The 27,451-nt window shown below is 44.8% G+C and overlaps 1 protein-coding gene across 7 annotated transcripts in view; it reads left to right on the top strand.

Moving 5' to 3' along the window:
• RASSF2 (Ras association domain family member 2) overlaps nt 1-27,451 on the top strand; it is a 52,249-nt gene that overhangs the window by 7,132 nt on the left and 17,666 nt on the right. For 4 of the 7 annotated variants that reach the window (XM_032604837.1, XM_032604840.1, XM_032604838.1 and 1 more), the window contains 4 exons: nt 13,920-14,009; nt 16,229-16,304; nt 18,907-19,058; nt 22,145-22,233. In XM_032604837.1, coding sequence (XP_032460728.1) covers nt 13,951-14,009; nt 16,229-16,304; nt 18,907-19,058; nt 22,145-22,233 — 376 coding nt within the window. In that variant the 5' untranslated portion in view covers nt 13,920-13,950. Of the gene's footprint in view, nt 1-4,866; nt 5,950-6,005; nt 6,231-6,811; nt 9,043-13,919; nt 14,010-16,228; nt 16,305-18,906; nt 19,059-22,144; nt 22,234-27,451 lie in introns of those variants that run through there. The other 3 variants (XM_032604843.1, XM_032604841.1, XM_032604842.1) reach the window with 3 other exon arrangements.

The following is a 27,451-nucleotide window of genomic DNA, read 5'->3' as shown; positions in this document are numbered from 1 at the left end:
TCCCCATTCCCTCCCCGCACCCCAGCCCCTGGTAACCTCTATTATACTTACTGTCTTCATGAATTTCCCTATTCTAGGTTTCTTATAAAAGTGCAATTGCACAGTACTTGTCCTTTTGTGGATCCTAATCTTTTTGCTTATCTATATTTTTAAAATTAAAAAAGTCTGTTTTACTTGTGTAATAAAAAGGAAAGGAACAAGAAAGACCTGGGAGAGAATTGTGGTGCTTGGTCTCTGGTATTGTCATTTCAGGCTGGGCCACAAGGTCCTGGCCATCCTTGCTGCCTCTGCCGCCATTACCTGGGGTGGGGGTCAGCGTCTGACCTCCATCTCAGCCTGGCAGGACAAAGGTGGATGACCAGTGGGCCTCAGAACTAATCACATTTGGGGCTTGCTGGTTGCTGGCAAATCATCTTATCCCAGGGTTTTCTGTGTGTGGTGGTGGGATTGAAAGGGTGTGCTTGGGGTTCACTGTGCCTCAAACCTAACAGCTGTCATGCAGTGAGTGAGGTCCAAACCAGGTGGAAGTCATGTTGCTGAGACCATCTTTCTTAAAGATTGAGAAGGAGAGCCTCAGCCTTTCTATTTTAAGCATTCTTTGTGTATTTCTGACCCTGTGGCTCAACTCAACCTACTAAATACCCACCAATGGCAGCTGTGGGTATGGCTGCTGAATCCTTTGTCCACAGGCAGAGTCAGCCTGCCAGGGATGCAGGGAGGACTTTAACTGGTGGAATCCATGAGATCCTAAGAACTCTGGGGAGATGGGTAGTGGCCTCAGATAATCAGTGCCCTCTTCCTAAGGCTCCACATAGGCTCTTACAGTTGATTATACAGATATCTGGGGCAAGGATTGATCTCTTGTGCATGTGGTGGGTTGTGTATATGACAGGATAATTAGGAACATGGTGCAGAGGGGTGGGGGCAGGGGAGGGGGTGTGTATGTGTGTTTCAGTCTGGCCTGAGGTGAGAGGAGGTCAGGAAGCTTTGGTACCCAGAAACTGGATACTAGGTTGTGTGGCTCTATTCAGGGGTCATGGGAGTGGGTCAAGCGGCTTTACTCTGGGATGTCTTGTTCTGTGGGAAATGTTTTTAAGTTTCTCATTAAGCAATCTCCCAGAAGAGCCTGCCCCAACCCTCCAGTGAGCTGGTGAAAGAATGTAGGTCTGGGAGGACAGATGTGCCTACTGTGTTCTCTGGAAATTTCTTCACCTGGCTCTGCCTGTTTTCTTTCTGCCCAGCAGAAGGCTGCTCTTTTAATCCCAGACAGTGGGGAAAGTATAAAGATGTTACGGAAACAGTCTTTGAAGGCCATTTTGAGAAGTTTGGTTTTTCGTGGTGCTGATTTTTCTTTAGGGTTAGTCAGCTAGTTGCACGACAGGCACCTTCCTTACAGCTTTCAAGGGCGAGGAAACTGCCTGTCTCTGGCGGTGGAGGAGGCCAGTGCTTTGGGCTTTTGGGTTTCCAATCCTGGCCCTGGGTAGCAAGGAGAGGAAACCCTAAGATCTCTGCACACAAAGCTCATAGTCTCAGCCTATAACACCAAAAAAGGGAAGAACTGCTGGGGTTCCCTTAGGAAGGGGATGTGAGGTCAGAGATGAGTTTCAGAGAAGCACTTAGTAAACAGGAAGCGTGGCCAGAAAGAAACCTGTGCTTGTAGGAAGTGCGGAACTGGAGACGGCCTCCTCACCTGCCAGGATAAGCCAGCAGTGCCTGGAGCTGACGGCGAGTGGGGGCTCAGAGCATGAAGAGTGACACAGACCTTGGGCCCTCCCTGTGGGACAGGGCTCCACTTAAACCTTGCAATTATTGGGCTGGAGGAAAGCTTAATTTGCCCTTCTGAAGGCAGGACTTTAAATACCCCATAAAATAGCCCTCGGTTTTGAGAAATGCAGGTGAAGGAATGCTTAGTCTTATGTGTCTTGTATGCCTCCACTAACTTCCCACTCTTTCCTCATGCCAAGTCAGTTACATGGAGATTTGCACTTTGTTGAGTTTTATCCTGTGAGGGGCCATCTGGGCAGGGTCCCTCTGGCTGAAGATGACGGAGGTGCTGCTTCCCTTCCATCAGGGAGGCAGAAGTGGCCAGGACCTTCCCTGGGGCCTGTAAATACTGGAGGGTTCGCTTTCTGGGTCTTTGGGGTCTCTGAGCTGGAGTCTAAGTTCTTTGCACACACACACACTCCCTCACACACCCATACCACACATTCATATGTGCACTTGCACGCTCTCTCACACCCATACGGACACATTTACACACACACTCTCCCTTACATGTCTACATCTATACATTTACTCACATCCACACCTACACATTCACACACATACCGCTTCTTCTGTCTGGAGTTTTTGCTTCCTTTATGCCTTTTTTGGCCCCATTCCAACACCCTGCTCATCCCCTATGAGGCTAAGGTTTCCTTCTAAATATCCGTCCTGAAGTCAAAAGCTTGTGGATGTTGACGGGACTTCCCTATAAACAAGTAGTTGCTCATCTGGGCCCGCGAAATGATCGTTTGGCGGGGGGTGACTGTTGTGACTCTTGGGGTCACTCGCCTGGCCACCTGCCCGCTGGCGTGAGAGTAGGAGGCAGGCCTTCCCGGCAGGCATCCCGAGACCATTCCCTCAGATCTTCCCCAGCCACACTGAGGGACTCACACCTGTGTGAGGAAGGCCTAAGCAAGAAGGGTCAAGGACCCAGCTGTCAGTGGAAGGAGCTGGGGCTTTGCAGACCTTGCTGCTGGCAGGAGGGCGCCCAGCTTGGCCACCTGTCCTGCTGAATCTCAGGTCCTCATCTGGCAGGTAGACCAGACAGAGACTGCCTCCTGAGATAGAAGTGAGGTTGCCTGTCAGCAGGGGTCTCGTACCTGTTGTCAGTCAGGCACCCAGGTTTTTTCCAGAAGGAGGGGGGCAGGCTGTTTTGGGGGCCCATGAGTGTAGGGGGTAGCTTTTCTTTAGACAGAGGGTGAGTTGTGTCTGGGGATTTGTGGCTCTGTAACATTGCAAATACCTGGGTCCCTGGATGGGATCTCCATCCCAGGCTCCTGCAAGGTCTGCTTTCCCTTCAGTTTGTCTGCCAGGCCAGTCACTGACTCACCTGCCTTCCCCAGGGCTGTGGCCAGCAGCTGAAGCCAGCCTCCAGCTGCCTGTCCTACTCGGAGACCCTCATGTCCAGCCAGGGCACCACAGAAGGAGCACTGGCCTCATCATGTCAGCTCTGTGACCTGGGACAATTCACCTGACCTCCGGGACCTTCTGTTTCCTCATCTTTAAAGTGATAAAAATAAAGCCTTCCCTGTGGGTTCTTGTAAGGAATAGGAGAAGGCTTCTAGAGTCTTGTCAGCAGCAGCACCAGCATCACTTGGGAGCTTGCTAAGAATGCACATTCTCAGGCCCCACTCTAGAGGTACTGAATCAGAAATTGGGAGGAGGGGGACAGGAATCTGTATTCAATGAGCCCTCTGGGGGATTCTGATATACACTTCTCTAGAATATGGCCAGGCCAGGTGACTTTTAGCTGAAAACTCTTTCTTCCCATTCACCTCAAGAGAAGCTGTACTAAATAAGGGTTCTGCTTTGCATCAGACAGTCCTGGGTTTGAACTCTAGCTCTGCCTCTTCCTGGCTGTGTGTCTTTGGACAAGTTACTTCACTTCTTTGCGCCTCAGTTGCTTCATCTACAAAATGGGAATATTATTGTTTCTTTCTTCATGGGGTTTTTATGGGGATTAAATGAGTCGAAGCAGGTAATATCTAGCTTGTAGTAAGCTTGCATTTCTGGTAGTTGTCTATTATTCACACTTGTTGTTTTATTATTAACATAGTAATACTGTTGTGATTGTTCTGTTCCCTATTTGTGAGGGAAACAGGAGACCAGGGCCTCCTTTGACTAGTCTTCTGTTAGTCCTCTTTGCTACCTGCCTCCACGTTAAGTGCCCTCCCTCCTCAGGCAGGACAAGCCAACCTCTTCCCAAATACCTTCGCCTCCCTTTTCCCTAACCTCTAACGTCCTTTTGGGGTGTGGAGGGGCAAAGCTTTGTATTCACATTCACAATAAAGCTGAGGAAGTAGAGTACATATACCCAGTACACTTGACCTTATCTCTCCCTTTGGTGCTGTTTGATGTTCTTTTCCTGAGCAGAGTGACTGAGAACCATGTGGGTGGTCCCCTGGGGGCCTGGACGTGGGGTGGGAAAAGGATGGAGGAGGCACATGGGTTTGACAAGTAAGTGGGCCTTTTATTGAAGAAACCATGTAGATGGAAGGCAAAGTATGCTGTTTCCTTCCTAGGCAGCACGAATTTTGCCCATGTTTAGGACAGGCTCAGGTGGAATCTCTTGTAATCTCTAGATCTTGGCAGCGCCCCAGGTCGCAGCTCAAGTCTCCTTCCTTGTGTGGCGCAGTAGGGCTGGGGTTTCCTGTTTGCCATCAACACTTCTTCCTGCCCCCATACGAGGAGGCTGAAGTGCGGAGGGGTCAGCACTATCTCCTCTCCCACTGCTTGGTTACAAAGCAGGCCCTCAGGAGACCTGATGAGGCAGTCTTCGATACTGCCTCGGATAGTATGAAGCCATGGATAGTATGAAGCACCGTGTCAGATAACTTTCTTCTCCAACCCTAGAGCTCCAGATCATCCCCAGAGGGCAGGGCCGACCAGGGTTCAGAGAAGAGGTGGGGAGAGGCCCCAAAAGGGGAAGCTGCAGGCCCCCAGCTAGTGTTTCCTTTGCATCTGGGGCCTGCAGCTGGCTCCCTGGCTTCTGGGGTGTGGTGCCCTGGTTTGGTGATGGGGCCCCTTGCATCAGCTCTGTGCCTGTACACACTGATCCTCGGGGATGCTCTGCACTGTCCCCTCTCCCCTTTGAAATATTAGTAATGGGAAGGGGGGCACTGAAGACTCAACTCAGTTTGCTTTTAGAAAATTCTGTTCCTTCCATTCTTGAAAGGCTTCGTTGAGATGCATTTGGGGGTGTCCTCAGTTTACACAGCTCTATCCTCATCAGATTTCATAGTGGTTCTCAGCCCTGGTTGTACATTGTCATGACCTGGGGAGGTTTTAAAAATGCTTGTGGCTGGACCTCCTCCCGGAGGGTCTGATGGAATTGGTCTGAGTTGCAGCCCTGACATCAGGAATTTCAAATTAACCCCCTACCCCATTCCCCCTCCAAGAGAGTCTAATGAGCACCCAGAATTAGAACCTCTGAGATGTTGTGTGTCCTGAGTTCAGCTGTTACTCCTTCCCACTTTGGTTTCAGCTGAGGCTTGCCAAGTGCATGTCCTTCTCGCTGGTTAGGGGGTGGCTCTGTGGGGTTTGCCCCACTGGGAATGCTTCATGGAATAAGCCCTCCCCTTTCCCAGCCTGTCTCTCTCTCCTAGTTATATTTTCTTAGAGACTGGGACTGCCTGGGTCCTATAAATTCACTGTTGCTCCAGCACCCCCCATCCTACCCTGGAGCTGAGGTGGGAGTGGGGTGGGGCCTGGCTCCTGTTATGCAATCAGAAAGACCCTTTAGGAAACAGAAAACAAACAAAACACCACAGGGGTTCTTCATCTCACTCTGGACTTTCCAGCCAGGGGTGGCCCCCCTTTCTGTTCTGTATTTGCCTGCTGGGGACTTCCCAGTTGATCAATAAGATGAGAGACACTTGGTCTCTAGGCTGGAACAGAAACTGTGTAGGGATTAGCTAGCCTCCTGGGGATGCTCTGCGACCAGATTAACTTCAGTGTGTTCTCTGGGCTCCCTGACAGAAAGCGAGTGAGGGCACAGGAGTCTGGAGGAACCAAGAGCTAAGAACAGAGGAGCTTCTGCTCTCTTTGAACAGAGCTTTGATGCCTTTCCCACCTCCTCAAGCTTCCTGAGGACTTAAAGCTTGCCCTCATCACAGGAAACTGAGCTGGTTAATTTCAAGAGCCTGGCTGGCCTCTCATTTATTCTTGGGGAGGCTGGAAACACCTGTGAGTGCCGGGGTGGGGGGGGCGGGGGGGCGGGGGGGCGGTTCTGTGAAAAGAAAGAGGAAAGGATCCTTTGTGCAACAGCTACAGGGTAGCTACAGGATTTTGACTGGTCCAGAACTTGGGCAAGTCTGTCCCCATTCCTGCAGCTCAGCCTTGTACCGACCGGACCTGGAGATCCTGTGCAGGCAGCTGTTTTGTCCCAGCTTGAGAGTGGGTAGAGGAAGGTGATGGAGCCAGGAGCTTCAAGCCCTAACGTGGAGCAGGTGTCGTGGCCGCTACTGGTACCCACCCAGATCCCCTTTATCTAATTTTTAAAAAATAAATTTATTTATTTGTTTTTGGCTGCATTGGGTTTTCGTTGCTGCATGCGGGCTTTCTCTAGTTGTGGCAAGTGGGGGCTGCGCTTCGTTACGTGCACAGGCTTCTCTTGTTGTGGAGCACGGGCTCTAGGCATGCAGGTTTCAGTAGTTGTGATTTGCGGGCTCTAGAGCGCAGGCTCAGTAGTTGTGGCTCACGGGCCTAGCTGCTCTGTGGCATGTGGGATCTTCCCGGACCAGGGCTCGAACCCATGTCCCCTGCATTAGCAGGTGGATTCTTTTTTTTTTTTAATAAACTTATTTATTTATTTGTTTCTATTTTTGGCTGCGTTGGGTCTTTGTTGCTGTGTGCAGGCTTTCTCTAGTTGCGGCAGGTGGGGGCTACTCTTCGTTGCAGTGCATGGGCTTCTCTTGTTGTGGCTACTCTTGTTGCAGAGCACAGGCTCTAGGCACACGGGCTTCAGTAGCTGTGGCTTGTGGGCTCTAGACTTCAGGCTCAGTAGTTGTGGCACACGGGCTTCCGTGGCATGTGGGATCTTCCCAGGCTAGAGATTGAACCTGTGTCCCCTGCATTAGCAGGCGGATTCTTAACCATTGCGCCACCAGGGAAGCCCCCCCTTTATCTACTGCATGTTATGGGTGTGGACTGCCGACAGGTCTCAGTTGCTCCCTAGTCTTGAGAATTTCTCTTACAGGATAATGCCTGGGTGCTCACCCCCTCCTCCCAGAGGTGGCTCTCAACCAGTGACTGACTAGCGTGGGGTACAAAGGCCTGGCCTGCCTGTCTTAGGGTGGGACAGTTCGGTGGAGTTGTTCACGCCCTAGAGCTCCCATGGGATCAGGCTGTGGCTGGGCTCCAGTTCCTTCCCCAGCCCAGTCCTTCTTCCCTCACTCCCTTACAGGTTTCTCCTGAAATCAATTCCTTAATAACTCATGTGCACAAGAATCCTCATTTTGACCTCTGCCTCTAGGAATTCCCTAACCTAAGACAGCAGGTTAGCTTTCTTTGGGCTGACTGTTGAATCCACTGTCTCCGCTGAAGAATTAATAATGAGAATGGGAATATTTGCAGGAGAGAGGCACAGTGTGAGAGCTGGGGGTCCAAAGAGAGAAAACTGTAGGCCTAGGAGAGGAAAGAAACACCAAATGAATGGTTTCTGTGTGGTGGTAAGTGCTGTGATGAAGGACAGGCTGAGGTGTGGGTGCCTATCCCCCCAACACTGCCCAGGGACAGCGAGAACAGTTTGTAGGAGGAGGTAAGTTTTGGATCCGGGTCTAGGGAACATGTGAGTTTGTTTGGGTCTGAAAAGCATGGGCACACTCACAGAGCATGAAAAACAGGCGTAGAAAGTTCTTTGTAGCTGGGATGTCGTGATCTTCAATAGCTTAGGAACCTTCCCTTTGTCAAGACATTCTCTTGGATCTTAGGGATGGTTGTGCCCTCAAATTGTCCTGGGAACAGGCAGGAAGTAGTGGATGGGTCTTCACATGGGAAGTGCTAGGTTCTGCTGACAGGCTGCATGGCATTGCCCAGGCATTTAATGGAGCTGAGGAGAACCCAGAACATGCCAGGGCATGAAGTGGTGCCAGAAGAGAGGACTGACTGGTTAGTGGCCTCAACAAGTCTCCACTGTAACTAGTTGACTAGGAGGCTCATGTCCTGACTTGGTAAGCCCAACGGTATTCACATCTCCAGACATGTTAGCAGACATGCTTTGTAGTTAGTAGACATTCAATACACATTTTATCTTTTAAAGTTTTTCTAAAGAGAAGTTGTACTGATCTAGAAATCTTGAGGGCTAAATGGCCACGTTCACGGGGGGTTCAGTAGGTTTATATATGTTTTAGACTTCTAAAGAGTGACTCCACATCAAAGATTATTTGTGTCAAATCTGCCCTTTCATTCCTGTCCCATTCTGTCTCTCTCCTCCTTTCTCTGTATGGGAAGCAGTGAGCTGTCTCCGTTCTGTGCCTGAGATGCTGGCTGATGTGGGAAGCATCCTCCTTCCTCTCTGTCTTGCTTTCCCCTCTTCAAAGACATGGTGAAGATTGGTTCTATATTCTCAAGGCAATGTGGAAGCGATGCTTGGAAATGATCCTTACAAGGCATTGTGGAGTCCAGGAGGGCTTCATAAATTCTTGATAATAACAGAGAAGGCAGAAGAATTGCAGCCAGCTAGCTGAGCAAATCCCTCTCTTCGAGACTGTAGATATTGGCAGGCACCCTTGGCAGAAGTGTCCAATTGAATGTGGATCCCAGCCCCATCAACCATCTTCCTCTGACTCTTCCTTGTGTGAGAACAATACTCTGCTTAAGCAATATTGGACTGAACTGTAAATTTCCGGCCTTTTGTTTGCTCTGCTACTGTGTTTGCCTTAAAGTGTATGTAAATGTAGTTGGCTTTTTTTTCCCTCTCCAGCTGGCTGGAGGTAGCCAGTGATTTGTGGTGATGGTTGGAAAGTTTATGAAGACAGATGCAGTTGTTGTCCTTGAGATAGACAAAGGAGGGGTTGGGTCCTAGAATCAGCTACCTGTAATTTCAATTCAACAATGTGGTCGGCTGTGTAAGTATTTTCCTAACATTCCTAACCCAAGAAACGTAAAAGTAAGAAAAAAGGTGGGGAGAAGTCAGGCTGAAGACAAAGATTAGACCAAGTGAGTCTATAGGTCAGATTTATAACAATGGCCTTGGTGAAGTCACTCAATATGTAGACAGAGCTTTAGAGAATTCCCACATTTGGGCCATCAGACTACTTGATGATTTATATCAACCTGGTAAGTAAAAAATAGTGATAAGGGAGATTGAACATCTTTATTAACTATTTGTATTTATTTTTCTGTGAACTATCTGTTCATGTGCTTTGACAAATTTTCTATTGAGTGTAGTCTTTTTCTTATTGAATTATTAAAGACTTTTACATATTAAGGAGATTAACCTTTCATAATATGTATTGTAAATATTTTCCCCCAATTTGTCATTTGCCTTTTGACTCAGGATAGGGTAAACTTTTTTTCTCAACAGAAGCTTAAAATTTTTACAAATTGGTATCCGGTTTTCTTTTTTCATCATGCCTTCTGGATTTTGGGTCAAGAAAGTTTTCCCCAGTTCAAATTTCCCTACATTTCCTTCTAGCATTTTATGTTTTTAATGTTTAAGTTTTTAATTCATTTATGATTCCTTTTGGTGGAAGAGTAAGGTAGGGATTTAGATTCCGCATCTCCCCCTTTCCAAAGGCCAGTCAATTCTCCAGCAACATTTTGTTTTATTAATCTATCTTTTCCCTGCTATTTAGAAAGGTAGCATACATTCTATGTTCCCAAATATGTTTGGGTCTATTTCTGTATGTGATATTGTTTCATTAATCTGCCTGTTTTCCTCAAGTACCAAATAGTTTTAGTAACTGCAGAGAAGACTTAATTTCTCTAATTGGTATTTTCAGTAGATTTAAGAGGATGTAGTGTCAAAAGGGATTTGTCTTGGGAGCAGGACAGATTGCTTTCAGATCCAAAACAAAATTACCAAATTATAGGTTATTATGGAGGCAGTGAATGAGAGTCCTGCAGAAAATCCAATCAGTGAGTTAGAAAATTATCTGTAGAATTCTGGGGAAAATAAGGAGGTGGAGACTGTGAATAAAAATTATACGAGACTTGGAGGATAACTGCAGGGATGTATGTAAGTATGTATGTATGTATAGTGCTGGAGAGAGGGGATAGAGACATTGCAGAAGAAAAAACAAGAATGGAAGGAAGAGAAGCAGGAATCAAAGCAAGTATAGGATATTTCCCTGGCTGGAGAAAGACCTGAATGTTCAGGATGAGGTCTGTCAACGGCCAGGCACTACTAATCTGATCTCTACTCCATCCAAGCTTTGGCATTGGCTCTGGCCGAGGTCCCCCATGATTCTGTGTGGTAAATCAGAGGCCCCTCTGGGTTTCCCTTGGGCTCCCACCACCAGCTCCTGGCTCTGCTGATCTTGGCCTTCTTCTCGGGGCCCCCTGTTCTCTTGGCTTCCAGGATACTGCGTCTCCTCTTTTCCCTCCCCTTATAGGGACTCATCTTTTCTCTGCCCATCCCTGACCTACTGGGTCCTTTGAATCCCTACCCTTGGCCCTGCCCCTGCAGCCCTCCCTGCTCTCTCCCTGGTAATCTTTCCACTCTCCTGACCTCCCTTCCTTCAGCCAAGCCAGGATTCCCCTCCCTGGGAGCTCCACACTGTCACTCTCCTGGGCCGCAGGCCTGGCTGTGCTTCATGTCATCTGCATCACGGGGTTCCATGGCCCTGCCTCAGACTCAGCCCGTGTTCCTCACACCAGTGCTTGTGACTGTGCATGGCCACCTTCATCGCTATCCTCACCAGTAGCCAGACATAGTGCTGGACTCTGCCTTTACCCCTATGTCGAATCTGGCCCTTTCCAAATCTTTTTATTGATGGATCATGACTTTTTCTCTACCTCTTTAAACTCTTTAGACTCTGTTACTCCATCCCCACTGCCTGCTTCCCTGGGACAGGCCTCTCAATTGGTCCCCCTACCTCTGTTTTCTTCCCCAATCCTTTCTCAAAGTAGACAGCAGAGTGTGATAATCATTCCAAACTTCAACTCAGATCACACCCTTCCCTTATAACTTCCCTTGTTTTCCTATTGCCACTATAAAAAAATTATCACAGACTTGGTGGTTTGAAACAACAAAAATATACTCACATTCTGGAGGCCAGAAGTCTGACATTGGTTTCAGTGGACCAAAACTAAGGTGTCAGTAGGGCTGCGCTCCCTCTAGAGGCTGTGGGGGGAATTTCATTTGCTTGCCTTTTCTGGCTGTGTTCCTTGGCTCATGGTCCCTTTCTCCACCTTTCATCCACAGCGTAGCATCTTCAAATATCTTTCTCTGCTGAGGTTGTCTGTAGAATCTCCCTCTGCCTTTCTTATTAGGGCACTTGTGATTACATTTAGGGTCCACCCAGGTAATCTAGGTTAGTCTTCCCATTTCAAGATCCTTAATTTAATCACATCTGCAAAGTCCCTGTCACCATATAAGGTGACATTGACAGGTTCCAGGGATTAGGACCTGGATATCTTTGGAGTCCATTATTCAGCCTACCACACCCCCCATTGTACTGCAAAGTCCAAACTCCTCCATATGGTCAAGGTCCAGCACACACACCACCCCATCTTGGTGCATGCTCCTGCCTGGACCACTCTGCCCCTCACCTTTGCCAGCTCTGTCTCATCACTGAGGTCTCAGTTTAGAGTTCACTTCCTCCAGAAAGCTCCTGGGACCCCACCCAAGTCCAGATCAGGTGTCTTTCCTGTGTGCTGCTGTGGTACCTGCCCTCCTCGATAGAATTGTCTTTCCCCTCATATCCCCTTCTGGACTATGTACACTTGAAGGCAGGGCTGTGCCAGTTTACTTGCTGTTGAACTGCCATCAGTAAACGCAAAGCTTTGACACATCTTAGGCACACAATAAATGAACGTATACATTTACATATGCATAGAAGAGGTGCTTTAAAAAAATGGGTACTCACTAGTTATGGTAATTGCCACTTAAGAAAAAAAGAAAAACTTTCTCAGTAGTCTGACTTTCTTTCCTTTTTTTGCAGTACATATATACTCCAAATTTTATGATTTTTTTTCCTTTTTTGAAGAATTGAAAAATTAAAATTTAGAGAGACCAGTTGTGTTCTTGGGGTACCACTTTTGGGTATACAGGTGGGGTATGAATTTTCTGAATGGAACTCTGCCCTCCACTCCCCTCCTCCCACTTATACCCCTTCCTTAGGGAGCCTTTGCATTAGTTTCCTGTTGTTCTTGTAACAAATTACCAAAACTTAGTGGCTTAAAACAATACAAATTTATTATCTTCTGGTTCTGTAGGTCAGACGTCTGACATGGGTCTTCCTGGACTAGAATCAAGGTTTTGGCAGGGCCTGTGTTCTTTTCTAGAGGATCTAGGGGAGAATCCATTTCCTTGTCCTTTCCAGCTTCCAGAGGTCACCCACATTCCTTGGCTCGCACCCGATTCCCCCAACTTCAAAGCCAGCAACAGTGGGTTGAATCCTTTTCACATTGTGTCACTATAACACTGATTTTCTGCCTGCTTTTTCCATTTAAAAAATTTGTGGCAAAACACACATAAAATTTACCATCATAACCATTTTAAGTGTACAGTTCAATGGCATTAAGTACATTCACATTGTTGTCCAGCCATCACTGTCATCCAGCCACAGAACTGTTTTCATCTTGCAAAACTGAAACTCTATACCCATTAAATAGTAACTTGCCATTCCACCTTCCCTAGCCCCTGGCAACCACCATTCTACTTTCTTGTCTCTATGGATTTGACCTAGGTACCTCATGTAAGTAAAATCATACAGTACTTGTCCTTTGGTGACTAGATTACTTCACTTGGCATAATGTCCTCATGGTTCATCCATGTTGTAATGTGTGACAGGGTTTCCTTCCTTTTTAAGGCTGAATAATATTACATTTTATATATATATATATATATATATATATATATATATATACCCCCCACATTGTTAATCCATTCATCCACTGATGGATATTTGAGTGGCTTTCACCTTTTGGCTGTTGTGATTAATTCTGTGAAGAACATGGGTGTACAGATATCTCTTCAAGGTCCTACTTTCAGTTCTTTTGGGTATGTACCCAGAAGTAGAATTGCTGGATCATATGGCAGTTCTATTTTTAAGTTTTTGAGAAACTGCCATACTGATTTCCACAACGCTGCACCATTTTACAAATTCCCACCAATAGTGCACAAGTGTTTCAGTTTCTCTGCACCCTCACCAGCACTTGTTGTCTCATGTCTTTTTGATGATAGCCATTCATCAAAATGTGAGGTGATATCTCATTGTGGTTTTTTCAAAAAATTTTATTGAAGTATAGTTGATTTATAATGTATTTAATTTCTACTGTACAGCAAAGTGACTCAGTTATACACATATGTATTCTTTTTCATATTTTTTCCATTATGGTTTATCACACGATGTTGAATATAGTTCTCAGTGCTATACAGTAGGACGTTGTTGTTTATCCATCCTGTATATAATAGTTTGCAAGACTTACGTTTTCCTGATGATTAGTGATATTGAACATCTGCAATCTAAAGCCTCCCAACAAAGAAAAGCCCCAAGACCAGATGGTTTCATTGGTGAATTCTACCAAACATCTAAAGAAGAGTTAATACTGATCCTTCTCAAACTCTTACCAAAAAATTGAAGAAGATGGAACAGTCCCAAACTCATTTTACAATGCCAGATCCCAAAGCCAGATAAGGACATTACAATTAAAAACAAAACAAAACCAAAAAAAACACTGCAGGCTGAAATACTAGATGAAAGAAAATATAAAATTTCTCAACAAAATACTGGCAAACTGAATTTCAACAGTGCATTAAAAGGATCATACACCATGATCAAGTGGGATTTTTCTCAGAGGCTGTGGCAAGCAGTGGCAGCAGCCAGCAGTGTGGCATTTCCCTGGCCCTGGGTCAGTGTTGGGCTGCTCGAGCTGTGGATCTGGGGCAGGGACAGAGAGCCATGTGCTCCCCGCCCCTGGTACATGGTCTGCTGAGTTCCTAAGGACACAACCTGACTTTAACCTCTGTCTTCACCTTTCAAATATAGGCCTCTCGTCTGATGAAAAGAGAAAGGAAGAATGGACTACAGTCACCAAACTTCCCTAGTCCCATGTGGACAAGATAAATACATTTCCAAGTAAGATTTTTTGCTATGGTATTGTGTTTGCAGTGGCCAGTCCCATGTCAATGGAAGCCACTGGCAGAGGAGCCTCCTCTGTGCATGAGAGGATCTCATGTGTGTGAGAAGGAGAAAGCAACTGAGTGTGGACTAGTGAGAGCATCAGCAAGGTTGCTGCTATAGATAAAAAACATGCCCCCATGGGGCTTCCCTGGTGGCGCAGTGGTTGAGAGTCCGCCTGCCGATGCAGGGGACACGGGTTCGTGCCCCGGTCCGGGAGGATCCCACATGCCGCGGAGTGGCTGGGCCCGTGAGCTATGGCCGCTGAGCCTGAGCGTCTGGAGCCTGTGCTCCGTAACGGGAGAGACCACAGCAGTGAGAGACCCGCGTACCACAAAAAAAACACAAAAAACAAAAAAAACATGCCCCCAGAGCCTGGCCATAGAGAGTGAAGTTAAGGAGGTCTTTAGGACATGGCACCCTTAGGGGTTCAAAAGAGATGATGTCCTGGAGGGCTTCCAGGAGGAGGAGTTGGTGCTGGCTGCTCACTGTCTTGTCTGTGGTATACCCCAGGGAAGTCCTGGCTGGGTTGTGTCCCTGTGCTGCTGGGGTTCTGGCTAAAATGGGCACAGGTGCCCCCTGAATAGCAGGAGACAGTTTCATTGCTTTATATGCACTAAAATCTTCTGAACTCAGATTTTTGCTGATATGGCAGGGCCTAAGCCAAGATAGACTTTCTTAAATTATAAGTTTGCAGATATATTTTTACATTCAGCACAGGGATTTGTACATATTTATTGTTCTCTATCTTAATGAAATGTTTAATTTATTTGAGACCAAATTGTTTGAATTCCTTTAGACAGACTTGGCCATACACAGACACACAGTTGTGTGAGCTATGGATCATACTTATCTCTTCACTGATGGATTTCCCCCAGGGCTTCTACTGACCAGTACTTTTAAATCCTAGTTTCAGATCTTTGTGTTCAAAAGTATCAAACAGCTTTTGTTTTAGGTTATTTGGTGTCACATTTTTTGCTAATTCACTCCAGCTTATCTAGGTTTAACTTGTCTGGAACTTCTTGGAGTTTCCAGCCAGTTTTGACCTCCTGTGTGGCCCCAAATCTCTCCATTGAATGGCTGGACTTAGAGGGACTGAACTCCCTTGCCTCTTGCCTGAGTATAGGCAAAAGAACACACCTCAGCCTCCTCAAGCCCTTCCCAGGCCTCCCCTCATTCACTTTCAGATAAAACTTGATCACAGCATTTTCAGGTTTGACAGCTCTCACTCTGATCACAAAGGGTGTGACATGCTCTCTCACATTTAGTAGAACTGTGCTCCCAGGGGGGCCACTTGGAAACCAGTATTTAGAGGCCTTGTAAGGTTTTTAAAAAATATTTTTATAAACTAAAAGCACCTAGAATAGATTAAAAAGATAAAAGCACCTAGAAGGGTACATTGCTAGGCTTCAGAAGCCCCCTCATGCCCACTTCTAGTCACCACTCCCAAAGGAGAACCACTGTCTGAATTCTGAATTCATATAAATGGAATCATACAATATGTGCTCTTTTGTGTCTGGCTTCTTTCACTCAGCGTAATATCTTTGAGATTCATCCGTGTTATGTGTAGTTCATTCATATTCTCATTGCTGCTCCATTGTGTGACCATAGCTGCCTTTATTCATCTGTTCCACTCTTGATGGGAGTCAGTAAATTTTTAAACACATGATAAGGTCATGTCAATGAAGCATAAGTCAGTGGGACCCAGGCCTGTCCCTTTTAACTTTCTGAAATTCTAGGAGTTTCTGAGTCTTGTGAAGGTTTGTAGTGATTGTCCCCTCCTCACTCACAGCATGTGTGAGGGAGGAAAGGCTGTGGAGAGGCTGGAGAAATCCTGTCTTTTGAAGTGTGTTTGCCTCTATGAATCTGTGATTTATTAAGGCCTGCATATTTAGCTTGGGTTTGGGGAGTGTTGTGAGAGATGCCAACCTTTGTCAGCAGACCAGACCTGCGTTGGTTTTCTGGAGTTGCTCTTTACATCCAGTCTGTTCTAGGTAGTATTTACTCTTGACCTTGACCTTGAACTCTGGGTGTGTGTATGTGTATATGTACACATGTAGACAAACACCCAGACTGGAATGACTGAAGGCCAGCTTAGAGGTGAGAAAAAGAGGGAATAACTGCATTATAAGTGGCTTCACCTGAGATTGTGACACCTCTTGTATTTTTCCCTTAAGGAACGAACTTCTTCTGCATCTGAAGACCTACAACTTGTACTATGAAGGCCAGAATTTGCAGCTCCGACATCGTGAGGTAAGGAGTCCCAAGGAAGATCTGTGAGGCTCCTTCCCTGGTGGCCAGCCCAGTCTTTGTCTCCATGTCTCCTGGTCTGAGAGTCCCTGCCTCTCCTGCCACAGTGAGGAGCCTCTCGATGCTAGCGATGTTATTGGGAGTCCCTAGAGTTCTTCAGAAGGAGACCCCAGGCCCAAATTTGTTCTAAAAAGGATGAGTTTTCTGTTCTGGAGACATTGCTGCAGCTGTGTGGCTGGGCTAGCGCCAGCCTCAAAAAAAGAACCCTCCCTTTCATGAAATGACTTTCAGCTAACTCTCAAGCAGCCTTCCTCCTTTGGGGCAATTCAGGAACTTCACACAGTCCTCTACGTTGACACATCTGGACCCATGTCCTATTGCTGAAGCAACCTGGACAAGTTACATAAGCTCTGGGTGGTAACTCTTGGCCCTTCCCCACAACTGCAGCAGCCTTCCTCGAGTGCCTTCTTGGAGTGTTCTTTGTTATCCATCTGTCTTTCCCCAGCCCCCATCCTGAATCTAAGCTTATTCATACTGTATCCATTTCTGTAAAGCCTGTTTCAGATAGATGGTGGAGTAATATATACTCAAATGTCCTTGACCGATAAGAAGGTGTGTGTAATACCCTTCTAAACACATTTTCAGGTTGTCAAGCCATGGGGATTTAATTCATAGAAACAAACGGATATCCAGATGGCAGAATTTCAGCTACTAAGGCAGGCCGGTTGGGAATACTATGTAGTGGCTTTTTGTATGTTCCTCAAACCACACCACATAGGCAAAGTCCTACTTTGGGTTAAATTCTGCCCTACAATCATGTGATACAAAGTAATGATGCCAACCTTGACCAGCTAGAAGGCCATATATGACCTGTGCTTAAATAAAGCTTTTCTCCCTAAGATCCCCAAATGACCTAAAGTTGCTGCACTCTTCTCCTGCCTTCTTTATTACCCCCTCCCTCTCTAAGGATGATCCTGGGGCCCAGGTTAGTTGTTCAGTGAACAAGTATCATCTTCATTCATGTGGCTTGTCCTGAAGATGTGGCCATAGCCCAGATATCAGGTCTTGGCCCTGCTTATAAAACATGGGTTCATGCAGCGGACACGGGTTCGAGCCCTGGTCTGGGAAGATCCCACATGCCATGGAGCAACTGGGCCCGTGAGCCACAATTACTGAGCCTGTGCGTCTGGAGCCTGTGCTCCATAACAAGAGAGGCCGTGACAGTGAGAGGCCTGTGCACCGCAATGAAGAGTGGCCCCCGCTTGCTGCAACTAGAGAAAGCCCTCACACAGAAACAAAGACCCAACACAGCCATAAATAAATAAATAAATAAATAAACAAAAACAAAAAAACATGGGTTCAGAAAGGTTTTTCTGAAACTCTAGAAAGAAAACCTGACCCTTTAGGCATTGTCCTCAAACCCTCTACTAATTAGTGGCTGGACCATTAGCAAGATTTTGGTCGTTAAACAGCTTTTCTGAGATGTGTCCTATAGGTGATTAAAAGGTTTTATGGTGATTAGTGAGATCCACTTCTTTGGGATAAAACATGGAAATGTTTTTAGAAGAGTTTCACATTTAAATTCTTATCAGTCAACAACCCTTGAGTATAAAGTTGGAATTCTTACAGGATTTATTCACCTCTTGGAGAGTTGTTATGTAGCACATTAGCTAATTATTGGCCTGGGAAGTTCTGCTGTTAAGAAATCTGATTAACACATCATCTCCCAACTCATGATCACACGATACTCTTTTTAAGGTAACAATTGATCTGGTAGAGGAGCTAGTATTCTGTTGAACAAACTTGAGGAAATGTTACTTTAAATCTCCTTCAACCAGTGGGTCAGATTAACATACAACATGTTATAGCTAAAGACACATCACTTTCCATAGTAGGGGAGGGGAAAGTAGCTAGTTTAAGGCTTTAGCTCTTGCTTCTGTTAGCAGGGTTAGTCTCACATACTTTAAGAAATGTAATTGGACTTCCCTGGTGGCACAGTGGTTCAGAATCTGCCTGCCAATGCAGGGGACACGGGTTCAAGCCCTGGTCTGGGAAGATCCCACATGCTGCAGAGCAGCTAAGTCCATGCGCCACAACTACTGATCCTGCGCTCTAGAGCCCGGGAGCCACAACTACTGAGCCTGTGTGCCACATCTACTAAAGCCTAGAGCCCATGCTCCACAACAAGAGAAGCCACCGCAATGAAAAGCCCATGCATCATAATGAAGAGTAGCCCCCACTCGCCGCAACTAGAGAAAGCCCGCACACAGGAACGAAGACCCAACGCAGCTAAAAATAAATTAAAAAAGAAAAAAAAATGTAGTTAACTTTCTTTAAAGTCATTAGTATAAAAACAACAAAAAAACATTGTTATAATTTGCACATGTCTATGAATTTTGAGGCAACTTTGCCCTGACCTCTGAGGTCAGCTTCAGAGCCTCAGGGGTAGTTTACAAGTGGAGAGAGTGTCTTGGAGCTGGGGTGTGACTGTAACTTGGGTGCACCCAGCTGGACACATCAAGGATGCTGTCAGTTACCCCCAACAACATGGTGCTGGCTTCCTTGAGGCTTTTCTGGGCTCACCCTGCCAATTGTTTTGTGGCAGGAAGAAGATGAGTTCATCGTGGAGGGACTGCTGAACATCTCCTGGGGGCTGCGCCGGCCCATTCGTCTACAAATGCAGGATGACAATGAACGCATTCGCCCTCCTCCATCCTCTTCCTCTTGGCACTCCGGCTGTAACTTAGGAGCTCAGGGGTGAGTGAAGAGAGATGGGACTGGGGGTGACCAGGGGTATCTGGGGGTTCCATCTATTCTCAAGCAGGTAAATTCCACCTTCTTCCAGCAAGCCTTGATCCCAGCTCCTATTCCCACTGCCCCCTGCCTTCGACTTGGGATGAGGAGAAAGGGGTGTATGTTGGTGTTATTGGGCTTCCATACCTGTCACCACAATCACTGAGTGAGAGTCAGAGTGAGGAGGGGAGATGCTGAGTCAGAGAGGAGAAGCACTAAGGCCTGGGTGAACAGCATGCCTTCCCCAGCGTGGAGACCCCTAGTCTCTGAGGGGTATCGTAGTGGCCAGCCAGGCCCAGTCTGCAGATTTCTGAAAGGACACCTGATGCCCCAGCATCCTCCCTACTGGGACCACTCCTTATAGAACGACCCCACCCCAGAGACATTTAGGGCTCAAAACTTCTGTCCAAAGCTCTCTGTGTCTGAGGGGAACCTGGAAGAGGAAAAAGAATGTCAGGTCCTGTCCAAGCCAGCCAAGCAAGGTCTGCTTCAGGCCACACCTGGAGTTGGGTGGTGGCGTGATGGTCTTAAGAGGTCCCCTCTCCTTGGTTCCCACTGGAAGGTCTGTGAAGACTAAGCCTGTTCCTCCCTGTAGCCAAATGAGTAGTTCAATGCATCTAGTAAGGCACACCCTCTTTACTGTCTTTCTGGGGCTTCAGTTTTTAGGATCAAGTGACTATCCCTTGTTCCATCCTAAAATTTGCTGATACTGAATGCCTTGGGGCCAGAGCGTGGGTGGAGTGCGCCAACCGTTCAGCCAAACCACAGTGATGTTTTTTCTGTTTTAAATAAGAACCAAGCCCTTTCTGTTGACCCCATTGAACATTTTGTTAAACTCCACAGCCAAATCTATTCTTTGCTAAAGTTGAGAGAAACCTACAATGTGGCCAAAGCCTGTTACTGATCTGGTTTCTTTCCAAGGGAATTTAAGGAGGAAAATCTTTGCCTGTCCCATCAGCGCCAGGGTGTCCACTCAAGGTTCTCTGGTTTCATCTAACTTTGCCGGTTTTATATACTCTGCTTTGTTTTCAGCACTTTCACTGTATTTGGTTTCAAGTGGGCCAAACCCTTTCCACAGCGCCAGCCCAGGCCCTGGGGTGTTACATTCCGTTTCCTAAGTGAAATGATTTTTAAAATTCCACTTGACCATGTGGCCTTTGGCTGGCCTACTAAGGGGTCTTTCACGCTGTACACTTATTTCTTTTCCATTCCCTATGGCATCAAGCTGGTCTTGGTTGGTTCTTGAAACCTGCAAATTCTTTGAGAGAGTTTTCAGGAATGGTAAATAATGTTGTCCCAGTGCCTGCTATAATAAAGTGAATGCCTGAACCACTGTGTTAAGAAGCATGCTGAGACCAGTTTCTGCTTTGGCAATAAAGAGTGCTTTGGACAAGGGAGTGGGAAGTGGCTGCTATGGGTGCCAAAAGTTCACCATTCCTGAGAGGCTCTGCTCAGTTTCATTCTGGGGCTCAGAAGCCCACTGGTTATAATACAATAGGCAGTTCTTTCAGATTTTCAATTTTAAATTGTCTTCGCTTAAAATTAGCATCCCTTGGGATTTCCCTGATGTCCAGTGATTAGGACTCTGCATTCTCATTGCAGAGGGCCCAGGTTCAATCCCTGGTCTCAGAACTAAGATCCCACAAGCCACATGATGTGACCAAAAAAAAAAAAAATTATCCTATCTCTGCTGAGTCCCAGTGTTACCAAACCACACTTGGGTCTGCTCATCTACATGCAATAAAGCCAATTTACTGACACGAGGTTGTGGTGAAGGAAAGTGCTGCGTTTATTGCAGGTCCAAGCAAGGAGTCCAGGCAGTTAATGCTCAAAAAACCTGAACTCTCCGATGGCTTTCAACGGAGAGTTTTTAAAGGCAAGGTGAGGGGAGAGGGTTGCAGGGTGGTAGATGCTCTTCTGATTAATTGCTGGTGAGGTAATTGGGTGGTATTTCAGGAGTCAACATCATCTGGTTCCAAGGGGTTTGGGGTTTACCTGCTTGTGGTCAGAATGCAGTTAACTTCTTACACCTGGTGTAAGAAGATACTTTTAATATTTGCAAAGCAACTCATGGACATGGCTCGGGATACTATTATCTATAGCCCTTGAGGAGGAACTAAAGGTTGTTGACTTTGATTTTGGCTAAACGGTTATTATCAATATTTTGTCTTGCTTGACTGTTTTCCTTAGTTTCTGCATTTTCTCACTTCTCTGATTAAATTTGTTCTTTGGAACTCAGGGAAGACATAGGAGGCTAAAGCTTTTTTACAAACAAGAGGAGCAGGATACAGGGGTCTGTTCCTGGGAAGCCCCCACAGGGTCCTGCTTTGTTTCACCAGGGCACCTGCATTCTCAACATGGGATGGTCCGAATTGGTTAAATATTATTCTCCTTTCTGGCCAAATCCTCTGTTGATTTTCGATGTGTTTCTCTGAACTGCCACTGTACTTTTAGGCTTTGAGGAGTATTTTCCAGCTATCATAGCAATACCAGGTCTCAACTCAGATTGCCTGCTTGTGACCCTTTCTCCAGCAACCCTGAAAACACTGCCATCAGGGCCACTTCCAAAGCTGCCCTGACTCTTGTAGCAGCCAACCTATTACTTTCCATTCCTGTTAGATGGCAGAAGCAATTTCTGAGTTATTCCTCCAACAGAAGTGGGTCTGAAATAGAATCTTGTCCCTAGAAGTAAATGACCATTATTAGGGTTTTCTAAATAAGCTATAGAATTTGTACATGCTTAGAAACTCAGCACAGGCACCACACAGGTGTTCTTTGTTGTTCTCTGTCCTGGACTTCATGTTGCTGCAAATACTGGGAACAAGCATTTTCTCCCTCCAGAACTCCCCTTCCCTGCCAAGTGCTTAGCCCAGGAACTGGACCAGCCTCGTGAGACACTCAGCACAGCCTACCATGTCCTTTGTCACCTTCTGTGTGCTGGTACCCAGCCTTGCACAGGCCAAGTGCTCCCTTTGTACAAGTGGGGTGGGGTGGGACTGGGGGCGTTCTTCTGCAGGGGCTGAACCTTTTGTCTGTTTTCTGCTCACCAGCACTATCCTGAAGCCCCTCACCATGCCCAACATTCCAATCTCAGAGGTGGATGCCCTGCCTGAGAATGATCAGACATCAAGTCCCACAGGTACATGCATGGTGGGAGGATCCTCTAGTTTGGGGCCGACTGTGTGAAGACTGATGTGATGAATGTTGCACACTGTTACTTATGTTTTGAAAACAAAATTCACATGGTTCAATATTCAAAACTTATTTAAAAAAAAAGAATTGAAAGTTTCCCATCTCATCCACCCACTGAGTTTCCCTCCCTAGAAGCAAACTGAAGGCATTCTTCCCAAGATACTCTTTGCAAGCACAAGGAAATACACACCAACAAAGCTTAATGGTTGGATGTCATTTCTTTTCTTCCCATTTTTATGTAAGTGGCTGCATTTTGCACATCCCGTTTCTATTAGTTTGTCTTGAGGATTGTTCCATACAAACCCATGGAGAACTTCTGCATTCTTTACAGCTCTGCTGTATTACATTGTATGAAAAAAATGATAATTTAATTGCTCCCTATTGATAAACATTTAAGTCATCTTTAGTCTTTTAGACAAACAAAAGTGTAGAGTGTCCTTATACATGTCTCATTTCACACATTTGTCAGTGTCTGTAGGATTCTTTGAAATCGAATTTCTGGATCTGAGGCTATGTGCATTTACAATTTTGATAGATATTGTCAGTTCGACATTATCTTGCAAGTCCTTATATCGTGCTTAGCCTGTGCAGACATTGTTCTAAGTGCTTTAAATGAATTAACTTATTTAAACCCTCACAACAATCTCATGAGGTGGGTGTTATTGTTATCCCCATTGCATGGATGAAGAAACTGAGGCACAGAGAGTTAGTGATATATGGTGTTGGGAAGGAAGACAGTTTTCTCTACCTTCTGGGTTCTTCTGGCTGGTCTAAGAATTAAATTGACATGAGACAGATTAACAGGAGAAAATCAAACAAAAGTTTAATAACATGTAAACATGGGAGAGACACAGAAAAACTGAGTAACTCACCAAAATGGCTGATGCCCTCACCTATTTTTGTGTATGTGTTTGAAATTTTCTTTATTTTTAAATTTTTTTACATCTTTATTGGAGTATAATTGCTTTACAATGGTGTGTTAGTTTCTGCTTTATAACAAAGTGAATCAGTTATACATATACATATGTTGCCATATCTCCTCCCTCTTGCATCTCCCTCCCTCCCACTCTCCCTATCCCACCAATCCAGGTGGTCACAAAGCACTGAGCTGATCTCCCTGTGCTATGCGGCTGCTTCCCACTCGCTATCTACCTTACGTTTGGTAGTGTATATATGTCCATGCCACTCTCTCACTTTGTCACAGCTTACCCTTCCCCCTCGCCATATCCTCAAGTCCATTCTCTAGTAGGTCTGTGTCTTTATTCTCGACTTACCCCTAGGTTCTTCATGACATTTTTTTTTTCTTAAATTCCATGTATATGTGCTAGCATACAGTATTTGTCTTTCTCTTTCTGACTTACTTCACTCTGTATGACAGACTCTAGGTCCATCCACCTCACTACAAATAACTCAGTTTCATTTCTTTTTATGGCTGAGTAATATTCCATTGTATATATGTGCCACATCTTCTTTACCCATTCATCCAATGATGGACACTTAGGTTGTTTCCATCTCCTGGCTATTGTAAATAGAGCTGCAATGAACATTTTGGTACATGACTCTTTTTGAATTATGGTTTTCTCAGGGTATATGCCCAGTAGTGAGATTGCTGGGTCACATGGTAGTTCTATTTGTAGTTTTTTAAGGGACCTCCATACTGTTCTCCATAGTGGCTGTACCAATTCACATTCCCACCAGCAGTGCAAGAGTGTTCCCTTTCCTCCACACCCTCTCCAGCAGTTATTGTTTGTAGATTTTTTGATGATGGCCATTCTGACTGGTGTGAGATGATATCTCATTGTAGTTTTGATTTGCATTTCTCTAATGATTAATGACGTTGAGCACTCTTTCATGTGTTTATTGGCAGTCTGTATATCTTCTTTGGAGAAATGTCTATTTAGGTCTCCTGCCCATTTTTGGATTGGGTTGTTTGTTTTTTTCTTATTGAGCTGCATGAGCTGCTTGTAAATTTTGGAGATGAATCCTTTGTCAGTTGCTTCATTTGCAAATGTTTTCTCCCATTCTGAGGGTTGCCTTTTGGTCTTGCTTATGGTTTCCTTGGCTGTGCAAAAGCTTTGAAGTTTCATTAGGTCCCATTTGTTTATTTTTGTTTTTATTTCCATTTCTCTGGGAGGTGGGTCAAAAAGGATCTTGCTGTGATTTATGTCATAGAGTGTTCTGCCTATGTTTTCCTCTTAGAGTTTGATAGTATCTAGCCTTACATTTAGGTCTTTAATCCATTTTGAGCTTATTTTTGTGTATGGTGTTAGGGAGTGATCTAATCTCATACTTTTATATGTACCTGTCCAGTTTTCCCAGCACCACTTATTGAAGAGGCTGTCCTTTCTCGACTGTATATTACTCCCTCCTTTATCAAAGACAAGGTGACCATATGTGTGTGGGTTTATCTCTGGGCTTTCTATCCTGTTCCATTGATCTATATTTCTGTTTTTGTGCCAGTACCATACCGTCTTGATTACTGTAGTATAGTCTGAAGTCAGGGAGCCTGATTCCTCCAGCTCCATTTTTTTTTTTTTTTTTTTTTTTTATTTTTATTTTTTTTTTTCCAGCTCCATTTTTCATTCTCAAGATTGCTTTGGCTATTCGGGGTCTTTTGTGTTTCCATACAAATTGTGAAATTTTTTGTTCTGGTTCTGTGAAACATGCCAGTGGTAGTTTGATAGGGATTGCACTGAATCTGTAGATTGCTTTGAGTAGTAGAGTCATTTTCACAGTGTTGATTCTTCCAATCCATGAATATGGTATATCTCTCCATCTATTTGTATCATCTTTAATTTCTTTCATCAGTGTCTTATAATTTTCTGCATACAGGTCTTTTGTCTCCTTAGGTAGGTTTATTTCCAGATATTTTATTCTTTTTGTTGCAATGGTAAATGAGAGTGTTTTCTTGATTTCACTTTCAGATTTTTCATCATTAGTGTATAGGAATGCAAGAGATTTCTGTGCATTAATTTTGTATCCTGCTACTTTACCAAATTCATTGATTAGCTCTAGTAGTTTTCTGGTAGCATCTTTAGGATTCTCTATGTACAGTATCATGTCATCTGCAAACAGTGACAGCTTTACTTCTCTTTTCCGATTTGGATTCTTTTATTTCTTTTTCTTCTCTGATTGCTGTGGCTAAAACTTCCAAAACTATGTTGAATAAGAGTGGTGAGAGTGGGCAACCTTGTCTTATTCCTGATCTTAGTGGAAATGCTTTCAGTTTTTCACCATTGAGGATTATATTGGCTGTGGGTTTGTCATATATGGCCTTTATTATGTTGAGGAAAGTTCCCTCTATGCCTACTTTCTGCAGGGTTTTTATCATAAATGGGTGTTGAATTTTGTCAAAAGCTTTCTCTGCATCTATTGAAATGATCATATGGTTTTTCTCCTTCAATTTGTTAATATGGTGTATCACATTTATTGATTTCCATATAATGAAGAATCCTTGCATTCCTGGAATAAACTCCACTTGATCATGGTGTATGATCCTTTTAATGTGCTGTTGGATTCTGTTTGCTAGTATTTTGTTGAGGATTTTTGCATCTATATTCATAAGTAATATTGGCCTGTAGTTTTCTTTGTGACATCTTTGTCTGGTTTTGGTGTCAGGGTAATGATGGCCTCGTAGAATGAGTTTGGGAGTATTCCTCCCTCTACTATATTTTGGAAGAGTTTGAGAAGGATGGGTGTTAGCTCTTCTCTCAATGTCTGATAGAATTTGCCTGTGAAGCCATCTGGTCCTGAGCTTTTTTTTATGGAAGATTTTTTTTTTTTTTTTTTAAACATCTTTATTGGGGTATAATTGCTTTACAATGGTGTGTTAGTTTCTGCTTTATAACAAAGTGAATCAGCTATACATATACATATGTTCCCATATGTCTTCCCTCTTGCGTCTCCCTCCCTCCCACTCTCCCCATCCCACCCTTCCAGGCTGTCACAAAGCACCGAGCTAATATCCCTGTGCCTTGCGGCTGCTTCCCCCCAGCTATCTACCTTACTACGTTTGTTAGTGTGTATATGTCCATGACTCTCTCTCGCCCTGTCAAAACTCACCCCTCCCCCTCCCCATACCCTCAAGTCCGTTCTCCAGTAGGTCTGCGTCTTTATTCCTATCTTACCCCTAGGTTCTTCATGACATTTTTTTCCCTTAAATTCCATATATATGTGTTAGCATACGGTATTTGTCTTTTTCTTTCTGACTTACTTCACTCTGTATGACAGACTCTAGGTCTATCCATCTCATTACAAATAGCTCAATTTCATTTCTTTTTAAGGCTGAGTAATATTCCATTGTGTATATGTGCCACATCTTCTTTATCCATTCATCCGATGATGGGCGCTTAGGTTGTTTCCATGTCCTGGCTATTGTAAATAGAGCTGCAATGAACATTTTGGTACATGACTCTTTTTGAATTTTGGTTTTCTCAGGGTATATGCCAAGTAGTGGGATTGCTGGGTCATATGGTAATTCTATTTGTAGTTTTTTAAGGAACCTCCATACTGTTCTCCACAGTGGCTGAACCAATTCACATTCCCACCAGCAGTGCAAGAGTGTCCCCTTTTCTCCACACCCTCTCCAGCATTTATTGTTTCTAGATTTTTTGATGATGGCCATTCTGACTGGTGTGAGATGATATCTCATTGTAGTTTTGATTTGCATTTCTCTAATGATTAATGATGTTGAGCATTCTTTCATGTGTTTGTTGGCAGTCTGTATATCTTCTTTGGAGAAATGTCTATTTAGGTCTTCTGCCCATTTTTGGATGGGGTTGTTTGTTTTTTTGTTATTGAGCTGCATGAGCTGCTTGTAAATTTTGGAGATTAATCCTTTGTCAGTTGCTTCATTTGCAAATGTTTTCTCCCATTCTGAGGGTTGTCTTTTGGTCTTGGTTATGGTTTCCTTTGCTGTGCAAAAGCTTTGAAGTTTCATTAGGTCCCATTTGTTTATTTTTGTTTTTATTTCCATTACTCTAGGAGGTGGGTCAGAAAGGATCTTGCTGTGATTTATGTCATAGAGTGTTCTTCCTATGTTTTCTTCTAAGAGTTTGATAGTTTCTGGCCTTACATTTAGGTCTTTAATCCATTTTGAGCTTATTTTTGTGTATGGTGTTAGGGAGTGATCTAATCTCATACTTTTACATGTACCTGTCCAGTTT

The sequence above is a fragment of the Phocoena sinus genome, chromosome 15 (assembly GCF_008692025.1).
Source record: "Phocoena sinus isolate mPhoSin1 chromosome 15, mPhoSin1.pri, whole genome shotgun sequence".
NCBI classification, from domain to species: Eukaryota; Metazoa; Chordata; class Mammalia; order Artiodactyla; family Phocoenidae; genus Phocoena; species Phocoena sinus.
Note: the sequence above shows the minus strand (reverse complement) of the source record. Positions and strands in the feature narration are given on the sequence as shown.